The sequence below is a fragment of the Salvelinus fontinalis genome, chromosome 16 (genome assembly GCF_029448725.1).
Source record: "Salvelinus fontinalis isolate EN_2023a chromosome 16, ASM2944872v1, whole genome shotgun sequence".
Classification (NCBI taxonomy): domain Eukaryota; kingdom Metazoa; phylum Chordata; class Actinopteri; order Salmoniformes; family Salmonidae; genus Salvelinus; species Salvelinus fontinalis.
The window spans coordinates 52006003-52018305 of NC_074680.1; the positions used below are offsets into that span (position 1 = coordinate 52006003).

The window sequence follows — 12303 nt, forward strand, 5'->3', positions numbered from 1 at the left end:
GCACACCAAGGACCATCAAAGCCAGGCTGGACTACTAGCTAACTGCATGGAGGGTCCTGGGTTCATGAGTTTTTAACCGCATGAGCTGGAATGGACACATGGGGGGGCCTCCCGAGTGGCGCAGCGGTTTAAGGCACTACATCGCCGTGCTAGAGGCGTTACTACAGATCTGGGTTCATTTCCGAGCTGTGCCACAACTGGCCGTGGCCGGGAGTCCCATACGACGGCGCACAATTGGACCATCGTCGTCCGGTTTAGGGGAGGGTTTGCCGGTGGGGTTCATCGTGCTCTAGCGACTCCTTGTGGCAGGCCGGGTGCCTGCAGGCTGACCCCAGTCGCCAGTTGAACAGTGTTTCCTCCGACACATTGGTGCAGCTGGCTTCCGGGTTAAGCTGGCGGGTGTTAAGGATCGCGGTTAGACGGGTCATGTTTCGGAGGACGGACAACTCTAACCTCGCCTCTCCCGAGCCCGTTGGAGATTTGCAGCGATGAGACTAGATCGAAAGTAGGGGAGAAAAAGGGGGGGTAAAATACACACAGAAAAAAAGGAATGGACACATGGTCAGGGAAAAGCTGCTTTTATTATGCTGCAGTAGAACAGAACCGGACACTTACATGGACACTACTTACAACATGAACCATGGAGACTAAATGCATGTTATATTGTCTGTATACTATATCATATGGGTTTTCTCTGTAGGAGACAGAGGAGGTTCCTGCTGCTGAGGAAGAGATGCAGCAGGAGGTACAAGCTAATGCCATTGAGGTAAGACAGTACGTGTGTGTGTACGTGTGTGTCTACGTGTCACTCTGTGTGTCTGTGTGGTCACTGTAGCTAAGTCACTGTAGCTAAGTGTAGGTTTGTCTGTCTGTGTCTCCATCGGTCCTTGTGTCCCTGTGTCTCTGTGTGTCTCTCTGTGTGTGTCTCTGTGTGTGGCTGTGTGTGTCTCATTGTGTCTGTGTGTCTCTGTGTGTCTCTGTGTCTCTGTGTGTGTGTCTCTGTGTCTCTCTGTGTGTGTCTCTGTGTGTCTCTGTGTGTGTCTCTCTTTGTGACTCTTTGTGTCTCTCTGTGTATGTCTCTGTGTGTGTCTCTGTGTGTCTCTGTGTGTGTGTCTGCATCTGTCCTTGTGTCTCTATGGGTCTCTGTGTATGTCTCTATAGGTCTCTGTGTGTGTCTCTGTGTATCTCATTTTGTCTGCGTGGTCACTGTAAGCCAAGTCTCTCCCTGATAGGCTACAGACAAGTCAGACATGGTGGACCCTAGTGATGTCATGGTGGGGGCGGGGACTCCTGGAGCACAGGGTTGCCTGATGACTCTGCGTGACTCCTTGGAGGACATCACCAGTGACTGGATGGACAGAGAGACGGACGAAGAAAAAGAGGACGGAGAAAGAAAGAAATCACCAGTGTCTCCAGAGCTAAATATCAGTCCGGGGACAGTCAGACAGGAAGTCTCTACGGCCATCTTGGACAAGAGAGGAACACTCATCATCCTGAGGGAAATGGAGTCTGAAGACAAGATGGACGCCGGTGACAAAATGGATGCCAGCTCAATCTTCCCCGATACCAACCAGGATGAAGGAAGGGGGAGTTTTTCCATCAAGGAGGATGACGTTGGAGATGATCTGCCCCGATCGAAGGAGAAAGATATCCAACTCACCTTGAATGAAGACGAGACTGGCGGTGAGGTAGATGTTAGGACCATGTCTGAGGAGACCAGCAACAAGAGAGAGATGTCTCTCAACTTAAACCAGACTGAGACTGAAGACGAATTGGGTGGTATTAACTCACTGAAGATGAGTGAAGCTTCGTATTCCTCTGTGGTCATCACAAAGACAGATGAACGGTCAGAGGTCGCCAGCATGTCACGTGAGGAGGTGACAGACTTGGACCGGATTACCCAGGATGCACCGCTACAGAGAGAGGAGTCGTGCGGCCTGGACGAAGCCCGGAGCGACCTGTCACAGTCGAGCTTCGCCAACGGTCAATTGGACACCAAACCATCACCTGGATCTCTAGCCATGGTACTGTATGTTAAACAATACAGAAGCTGTCTCCTCCTTCACATGTCCTACCTGCTGCACCCCCCCCTACCACCACCACCACTGCTCCCCTCCACCCATCCAGTGGTGCTCCAGCCAGTGTACAGTAAATGCCCTGCATGGCTAGACGGTCAACCATGCTGTACGTTGCTCGTTTATCTGCCGACTGCAGCCACAGCTTTCTGTTTCTCTCAAAGCTTTGCTTCATTTTGACACGTGCGTTGGGTTGTTAGAGTTTTGTTGATGGCTCTAAAGCTTTACTGCACTGTATCTGAAGCTTACTGCACTGTATCTGAAGCTTACTGCACTGTATCTGAAGCTTACTGCACTGTATCTGAAGCTTTACTGCACTGTATCTGAAGCTTACTGCACTGTATCTGAAGCTTACTGCACTGTATCTGAAGCTTACTGCACTGTATCTGAAGCTTACTGCACTGTATCTGAAGCTTTACTGCACTGTATCTGAAGCTTACTGCACTGTATCTGAAGCTTACTGCACTGTATCTGAAGCTTACTGCACTGTATCTGAAGCTTTACTGCACTGTATCTGAAGCTTACTGCACTGTATCTGAAGCTTACTGCACTGTATCTGAAGCTTACTGCACTGTATCTGAAGCTTTACTGCACTGTATCTGAAGCTTACTGCACTGTATCTGAAGCTTTACTGCACTGTATCTGAAGCTTACTGCACTGTATCTGAAGCTTACTGCACTGTATCTAAAGCTTTACTGCACTGTATCTGAAGCTTACTGCACTGTATCTAAAGCTTTACTGCACTGTATCTGAAGCTTACTGCACTGTATCTAAAGCTTTACTGCACTGTATCTGAAGCTTACTGCACTGTATCTGAAGCTTACTGCACTGTATCTAAAGCTTTACTGCACTGTATCTGAAGCTTACTGCACTGTATCTAAAGCTTTACTGCACTGTATCTGAAGCTTACTGCACTGTATCTGAAGCTTTACTGCACTGTATCTGAAGCTTTACTGCACTGTATCTAAAGCTTACTGCACTGTATATGAAGCTTACTGCACTGTATCTAAAGCTTACTGCACTGTATCTGAAGCTTACTGCACTGTATCTAAAGCTTACTGCACTGTATCTGAAGCTTACTGCACTGTATCTGAAGCTTTACTGCACTGTATCTGAAGCTTTACTGCACTGTATCTAAAGCTTACTGCACTGTATATGAAGCTTACTGCACTGTATCTAAAGCTTTCTGCACTGTATCTGAAGCTTACTGCACTGTATCTGAAGCTTTACTGCACTGTATCTAAAGCTTACTGCACTGTATCTGAAGCTTTACTGCACTGTATCTGAAGCTTTACTGCACTGTATCTAAAGCTTACTGCACTGTATCTGAAGCTTACTGCACTGTATCTGAAGCTTTACTGTACTGTATCTGAAGCTTTACTGCACTGTATCTAAAGCTTACTGCACTGTATATGAAGCTTACTGCACTGTATCTAAAGCTTTCTGCACTGTATCTGAAGCTTACTGCACTGTATCTAAAGCTTACTGCACTGTATCTGAAGCTTACTGCACTGTATCTAAAGCTTACTGCACTGTATCTAATGTTTACTGCACTGTATCTGAAGCTTACTGCACTGTATCTGAAGCTTACTGCACTGTATCTGAAGCTTACTGCACTGTATCTGAAGCTTACTGCTCTGTATCTGAAGCTTACTGCACTGTATCTGAAGCTTACTGCACTGTATCTGAAGCTTACTGCTCTGTATCTGAAGCTTACTTCTCTGTATCTAATGCTTGCTGCACTGTATCTAATGCTTACTGCACTGTATCTAATGTTTACTGCACTGTATCTAATGCTTACTGCACTGTATCTAATGTTTACTGCACTGTATCTAATGCTTACTGCACTGTATCTAATGCTTACTGCACTGTATCTAATGTTTACTGCACTGTATCTAATGTTTACTGCACTGTATCTAATGTTTACTGCACTGTATCTAATGTTTACTGCACTGTATCTAATGTTTACTGCACTGTATCTAATGCTTACTGTATCTAATGCTTACTGCACTGTATTTAAAGCTTAATGCACTGTATCTAATGCTCACTGTATCTAATGCTTACTGTATCTAATGCTTACTGTATCTAATGCTTACTGTATCTAATGCTTACTGTATCTAATGCTTACTGCACTGTATCTAATGCTTAATGTACTGTATCTAATGCTTACTGCACTGTATCTAATGCTTACTGCACTGTATCTAATGCTTACTGTATCTAATGCTTACTGCACTGTATCTAATGCTTAATGTACTGTATCTAATGCTCACTGTGTCTAATGCTTACTGTACTGTATCTAATGCTTACTGCACTGTATCTAATGCTCACTGTATCTAATGCTTAATGTACTGTATCTAATGCTTACTGCACTGTATCTAATACTTACTGCACTGTATCTAATGCTTACTGTATCTAATGCTTACTGTATCTAATGCTTACTGCACTGTATCTAATGCTTGCTGCACTGTATCTAATGCTCACTGTATCTAATGCTTACTGCACTGTATCTAATGCTTACTGCACTGTATCTAATGCTTACTGCACTGTATCTAATGCTTGCTGCACTGTATCTAATGCTCACTGTATCTAATGCTTACTGCACTGTATTTAAAGCTTAATGCACTGTATCTAATGCTCACTGTATCTAATGCTTACTGCACTGTATCTAATGCTTACTGCACTGTATCTAATGCTTACTGCACTGTATCTAATGCTTGCTGCACTGTATCTAATGCTCACTGTATCTAATGCTTACTGCACTGTATCTAATGCTTAATGCACTGTATCTAATGCTTACTGTATCTAATGCTTACTGCACTGTATCTAATGCTTACTGCACTGTATCTAATGCTTACTGCACTGTATCTAATGCTTACTGCACTGTATCTAATGCTTACTGCACTGTATCTAATGCTTACTGTATCTAATGCTTACTGTATCTAATGCTTACTGCACTGTATCTAATGCTTAATGCACTGTATCTTACGCTTACTGTATCTAATGCTCACTGTGTCTAATGCTTACTGCACTGTATCTAATGCTTACTGCACTGTATCTAATGCTTAATGTATCTAACGCTTACTGCACTGTATCTAATGCTTACTGTATCTAATGGTTACTGCACTGTATCTAATGCTTACTGCACTGTATCTAATGCTCACTGTATCTAATGCTTACTGCACTGTATCTAATGCTTACTGCACTGTATCTAATGCTTAATGTATCTAACGCTTACTGCACTGTATCTAATGCTTACTGCACTATATCTAATGCTTACTGCACTGTATCTAATGCTTACTGTATCTAACGCTTACTGCACTGTATCTAATGCTTACTGCACTGTATCTAATGCTTACTGTATCTAACGCTTACTGCACTGTATCTAAGGCTTACTGCACTGTATCTAATGCTTACTGCACTATATCTAATGCTTACTGCACTGTATCTAATTTTTACTGCACTGTATCTAATGGTTACTGCACTGTATCTAATGCTTACTGCACTGTATCTAAAGCTTACTGCACTGTATCCAATGGTTACTGTATCTAATGCTTACTGCACTGTATCTAATGTTTACTGCACTGTATCTAATGCTTACTGCACTGTATCTAATGCTTACTGCACTGTATCTAATGCTTACTGTATCTAATGTTTACTGCACTTTATCTAACGCTTACTGTATCTAATGCTTACTGTACTGTATCTAATGTTTACTGTACTGTATCTAATGCTTACTGTATCTAATGCTTACTGTACTGTATCTAATGCTTACTGCACTGTATCTAATGCTTACTGCACTGTATCTAATGCTTACTGTATCTAATGTTTACTGCACTGTATCTAATGCTTACTGCACTGTATCTAATGCTTACTGCACTGTATCTAATGCTTACTGTATCTAATGCTTACTGCACTGTATCTAATGCTTACTGTATCTAAAGCTTACTGTACTGTATCTAATGCTTACTGTATCTAATGCTTACTGTATCTAATGCTTACTGTATCTAAAGCTTACTGTACTGTATCTAATGCTTACTGTATCTAATGCTTACTGTATCTAATGCTTACTGTATCTAATGCTTACTGCACGGTATCTAATGCTTAATGTACTGTATCTAATGCTTACTGTATCTAATGCTTACTGTATCTAATGCTTACTGTATCTAATGCTTACTGTATCTAACGCTTACTGCACTGTATCTAATGCTTACTGCACTGTATCTAATGTTTACTGCACTGTATCTAATGGTTACTGCACTGTATCTAATGCTTACTGCACTTTATCTAATGCTTACTGTATCTAATGTTTACTGTATCTAATGCTCACTGTATCTAATGCTTACTGCACGGTATCTAATGCTTAATGTACTGTATCTAATGCTTACTGCTCTGTATCTAATGCTTACTGTATCTAATGCTTACTGTACTGTATCTAATGCTTACTGCACGGTATCTAATGCGTAATGTTCTGTATCTAATGCTTACTGCACGGTATCTAATGCCTAATGTACTGTATCTTGCAGCTTCCTAGTCAGGTGGGTAGCTAGAGTAAAATACTTGTTCTTTATGTCTGGACTGTTCTGCTGCTCAGCACCATTTTGTTTCCCTCAGGTGTTACCAGTCTTTAGGCAGTGACATCATACACTGTGTTTTCTCTCCCTGGCCTGTTGCCATTACTGCGGCTTTTCCTACAGTGCACCTGGTCAAACTTCTAAACGCTATTGAATGCCCCCCAGAAACATTGTATGGGTCTATATTGTATTAAACCATAATCTCTTTCCTCTCCTCTTTCTCATTCCTATCTGTAACGTTCAGTTTAAATTATCCTCCTGATTTCCTCTCGGTGTTAGTTCTGACTCTCCTTCTCTCTCTCCTTCTCCTCTCTCCTCTCCTTCTCTCCTTCTCTCTCCTCTTTCTCCTTCTCCTCTGTCCTTCTCTCCTTCTCTCTCCTTCTCTCCCCTCCTCTTTCTCCTTCTCTCTCCTCTCTCCCCTTCTCTTTCTCCTTCTCTCTCTCCTTCTCTCTCTCCCTCTCTCTCTCCTCTTCTCGCTCCCTTTCTCCCTGTCTGTCCATCAGTCTACGCTGGGATGGGTCCCCTCCTCTGTTACCACGGTGACCACTACTCTCTGGTCGTCATTGAAACATCAGCCGCAGCAGTCATGTTGTTTCCCAGGAAAAACAAGATATATTTTAGAAGCTCTTCTAATATCCATTGTGCTAAATCAGTTTTAACGAGCCCGCTTTCTCAACAGGTGTGTTTAAAGATCGCCTTTTTTGTTAAATGTGTCTGTGTGTCTTTCCTGTAAGGTCAGCTACTGTGATTCTACCGAGAGGTCCAGTAATATGACGGCACTCTTGTCCCTCACAGAGCTCAGCTGGAGAGGAGGAGGAGGAGGAGACAGGAAGGAGCCAAGAAGCACCTGAGACAGAGATATTCACCGTAGGTGCTTTTTTTAAACTTTCAATTGAGTTTAATGGTCTGGGGGTCTGCCAGAATATAATGACAAATCATTTGTAGATTTGTAGCATATTGACCGGAAGAAGACCAAACAGATATAATGTTTCACTAAAACATAATCATTTCAAACCTTTCTTCTATTTGTGTACGATCACATGTATCACTATTATGCATGGGAATACTTGGGAACAGCTTTCCTAAATTAAAATCACTTGGAGCTGATTTCCTGGTGTTTTTATAGTGCTAGTGACTGTAGAGTCAGAGTCAGTAGTGACTGTAGAGCCAGTAGGGACTGTAGAGTCAGTAGTGACTGTAGAGTCAGAGCCAGTAGTGACTGTAGAGTCAGTAGGGACTGTAGAGTCAGAGCCAGTAGTGACTGTAGAGTCAGAGCCAGTAGTGACTGTAGAGTCAGAGTCAGTAGTGACTGTAGAGTCAGAGTCAGTAGTGACTGTAGAGTCAGAGTCAGTAGTGACTGTAGAGTCAGAGCCAGTAGTGACTGCAGAGTCAGTAGTGACTGTAGAGTCAGTGTCAGTAGTGACTGTAGAGTCAGTGTCAGTAGTGACTGTAGAGTCAGTGTCAGTAGTGACTGTAGAGTCAGTTTTTATAGTCCTAGTGACCTAGTGACTGTAGAGTCAGAGCCAGTAGTGACTGTAGAGTCAGTAGTGACTGTAGAGTCAGTAGTGACTGTAGAGTCAGAGCCAGTAGTGACTGTAGAGTCAGTAGTGACTGTAGAGTCAGAGCCAGTAGTGACTGTAGAGTCAGTAGTGACTGTAGAGTCAGTAGTGACTGTAGAGTCAGAGCCAGTAGTGACTGTAGAGCCAGTAGTGACTGTAGAGTCAGTATTGACTGTAGAGTCAGAGCCAGTAGTGACTGTAGAGCCAGTAGTGACTGTAGAGTCAGTAGTGACTGTAGAGTCAGAGACAGTATTGACTGTAGAATCAGTAGTGACTGTAGAGCCAGTAGTGACTGTAGAGTCAGTAGTGACTGTAGAGTCAGAGCCAGTAGTGACTGTAGAGCCAGAGCCAGTATTGACTGTAGAGCCAGAGTCAGTAGTGACTATAGAGTCAGAGCCAGTAGTGACTGTAGAGTCAGTAGTGACTGTAGAGCCAGAGTCAGTAGTGACTGTAGAGTCAGAGCCAGTAGTGACTGTAGAGTCAGTAGTGACTGTAGAGTCAGAGCCAGTAGTGACTGTAGAGTCAGAGTCAGTAGTGACTGTAGAGTCAGAGCCAGTAGTGACTGTAGTCAGTAGTGACTGTAGAGTCAGAGCCAGTAGTGACTGTAGTCAGTAGTGACTGTAGAGTCAGAGCCAGTAATGACTGTAGAGTCAGAGTCAGTAGTGACTGTAGAGTCAGAGTCAGTAGTGACTGTAGAGTCAGAGTCAGTAGTGACTGTAGAGTCAGAGTCAGTAGTGACTGTAGAGTCAGAGCCAGTAGTGACTGTAGTCAGTAGGGACTGTAGAGTCAGAGCCAGTAGTGACTGTAGTCAGTAGTGACTGTAGAGTCAGAGCCAGTAGTGACTGTAGAGTCAGAGTCAGTAGTGACTGTAGTCAGTAGTGACTGTAGAGTCAGTAGGGACTGTAGAGTCAGAGCCAGTAGGGATTGTAGACTCAGAGCCAGTAGGGATTGTAGACTCAGAGCCAGTATTGATTGTAGAGTCAGTAGTGACTGTGGAGCCAGTAGTGCCTGTAGAGTCAGCCAGGGAATACAGATATGCATCTGTTGGTAACAGATACCTTAAAACAAAGGTAGGGTCGTGGATCAGAAAACCAGTCAGTATCTGACCACCATTTGCCTCATGAAAACCAGTCAGTATCTGACCACCATTTACCTCATGAAAACCAGTCAGTATCTGACCACCATTTGCCTCATGAAAACCAGTCAGTATCTGGTCTGACCACCATTTGCCTCATGAAAACCAGTCAGTATCTGACCACCATTTACCTCATGAAAACCAGTCAGTATCTGACCACCATTTACCTCATGAAAACCAGTCAGTATCTGACCACCATTTACCTCATGAAAACCAGTCAGTATCTGACCACCATTTACCTCATGAAAACCAGTCAGTATCTGACCACCATTTACCTCATGAAAACCAGTCAGTATCTGACCACCATTTACCTCATGAAAACCAGTCAGTATCTGACCACCATTTACCTCATGAAAACCAGTCAGTATCTGACCACCATTTACCTCATGAAAACCAGTCAGTATCTGACCACCATTTGCCTCATGCAGCGCGACACATCTCCTTCACATAGAGTGGATCAGGCTGTTGATTGTGGCCTGTGGAATGTTGTCCCACTCCTCTTCAATGGCTGTGCCAAGTCGCTGGATATTGGCGGGAACTGGAACACTCTGTCGTACACGTCTATCCAGAGCATAACAAACATGCTCAATGGGGTGAAACGTCTATGAGTATGCAGGCTTTGGAAGAACTTGAGCTTCCAGGAATTGTGTACAGTTCCTTGTGACACGGGGCTGTGTATTATCATGCTGAAACATGAGGTGATGGTGGCGGATGAATGGCGCGACAATGGACCTCAGGATCTCGTCACGGCATCTCTGTTCATTCAAATTGCCATCGATAAAATGCAATTGTGTTCGTTGCCGTAGTTTATGCCTGCCCATACCAGAATCCCAACGCCACCACGGGGCACTCTGTTCACAACCTTGACATCAGCAAACCGCTCGCCCACACGACGCCGTACACGTGGTCTGCGGTTGTGAGGCCGGTTGGACGTGCTAGCAAATTCTCTAAAGCGACGTTGGTGGCAGCTTACAGTAGAGAAATTAACAATCAATTTTCTGGCAACAGCTCTGGTGGACATTCCTGCAGTCAGCAGGTCAATTGCACGCTACCTCAAACCTTGAGACATATGTGTCTGTCACGCCCTGACCTTAGAGAGACGTTTTATTTCTCTATTTGGTTAGGGCAGGGTGTGATTTGGGTGGGCATTCTATGTTTTCTGTTTCTTTGTTTTTGGCCGGGTATGGTTCCCAATCAGAGGCAGCTGCCTATCGTTGTCTCTGATTGGGGATCATACTTAGGCAGCCCTTTTTCCCACCATTAGGTTGTAGGATCTTGTTTTCTGTTTAGTGTCTGTGGCTGACAGAACTGTTCGCTTTCGTTTTCTCTTTTGTTATTTTGTTTGAGTGTTTTTTTTAAATAAAAGAATCATGAACACTTTCCACGCTGCGCTTTGGTCTACTCTACCTACCACCACCGAGAGCTGTTAGTGGCATTGTGTTGTGAGACAAAACTGCACATTTTAGTGGCCTTTTATTGTCCCCAGCACAAGGTGCACCTGTGTAATGATCATGCCATTTAATCAGCTTCTTGATATGCCACACCTGTCACGAAGAGTTGACAGGATCGACACGAAGAGTTGTCTGTATTGCGGAACTCTTGGTCATTTCGTGTCCTCTTGTCCTTTAAAGAAACCAGGCTCACCAGTAGGAGCAAGTATTCTGGTGGGCCGTATGGAGAACGTTCCTGCTCACACCCCTTTTCACGCCATTCTGCTGTGGGGAGACCAGTCCAAATCTTTCTGGGTTCTCATTGACTCTGGGGCCGACGAAAGCTTTTTTTTGGACGCTACCCTGGTCTACAGTAATCAGTAATCGATTGGGCTGAAATCGTTCTGCCACACCCATTGCCTAAAGTCATCACAACCTGCCCCGGGACATCTTTCTGGAGTCTCGGAAAGTTCCCAAGACCTCTCCGCCAGTCCCACGTGTTCAGCAAGGCCCGGGCCTTCGCTTCCACCGCACCGATCCTATGACTGCGGGACTGACCTTCTCCCTAGCACCACGCCGCCCCGCGGACGTCTATACTCTGTGTTGGGACCGGAGACCAAGGCTATGGAGACCTACATTGGGGACTCCCTAGCTGCTGGATTTATCCGTCCCTCTTCCTCTCCCACCGGCGCAGGGTTCTTCTTTGTGGAGAAAAAGGACAAGACCCTGACCCTGACTCAATGACATTACGGTTAAGAACCGTTACCCGCTACCACTCATCTTCTCGGCCTTCGAGCCGCTCCAGGTGGCCACTGTGTTTTCCAAGCTGGATTTACAGAACGCCTACCACCTGGTGCGGATACGAGAACGGGACGAGTGGAAGACCGCCTTCAACACAGCCAGTGGCCACCACGAGTATTTGGTCATGCCCTTTGACCTCACCAATGCCCCTGCTATGTTCCAGGCTCTGGTGAATGGTATTCTCCGTGAAATTTTGAACCGGTCCGTCTTCGTCTACATTGATGACATCCTCGTCTTCTCCTCTCCCCTCAAGAACATGTGCTCCACATCCAGCAGGTCCTTCAACGCATTCTGGAGAATCAGCTGTTTGTGAAGGCGGAGAAGTGTGAGTTCCATCGCTCCACCATCCCCTTTCTGGGTTACATCATCTCTGCTGGGAGCGTCCAGATGGATCCCGGGAAGGTGAGAGCAGTGATGGATTGGCCTCAGCCTACATCCAGGGTGCAGCTGCAATGTTTCCTGGGGTTCGTCAACTTCTATCTCTGCTTTATCCGGGGTTACAGCATCCGGACTTCCCCCCTGTCAGCACTCACCTCACCCAAGGTTCCGTTCACATGGTCTCCAGCTGCTGACCGGGCATTCCGGGACCTCAAACATCGCTTCACCACAGCTCCCATCTTGGTTCACCCGGACTCCTCCCGTCAGTTTGTGGTGGAGGCCGATGCTTCAGATGTTGGAGATGTCTTGTCGTTCTGCCCTTGACCTCAAGCTACATCCCTGCGTCTTCTTCTC

The 12303-nt window shown here is 44.9% G+C and overlaps 1 protein-coding gene across 7 annotated transcripts in view; it reads left to right on the top strand.

Annotated features, from left to right (window-relative positions):
* The window catches only part of LOC129813328 (protein 4.1-like), a 114558-nt gene that overhangs the window by 86555 nt on the left and 15700 nt on the right, over positions 1–12303 (top strand). For 5 of the 7 annotated variants that reach the window (XR_008753154.1, XM_055865690.1, XM_055865688.1 and 2 more), the window contains 3 exons: positions 701–766; positions 1233–2024; positions 7442–7513. Coding sequence is in view for 6 of the 7 variants with exons in the window: in XM_055865690.1 (XP_055721665.1) it covers positions 701–766; positions 1233–2024; positions 7442–7513 (930 nt within the window). In the remaining variant the exon portion in view is untranslated. Of the gene's footprint in view, positions 1–700; positions 767–1232; positions 2025–7149; positions 7326–7441; positions 7514–12303 lie in introns of those variants that run through there. The other 2 variants (XM_055865691.1, XM_055865694.1) reach the window with 2 other exon arrangements.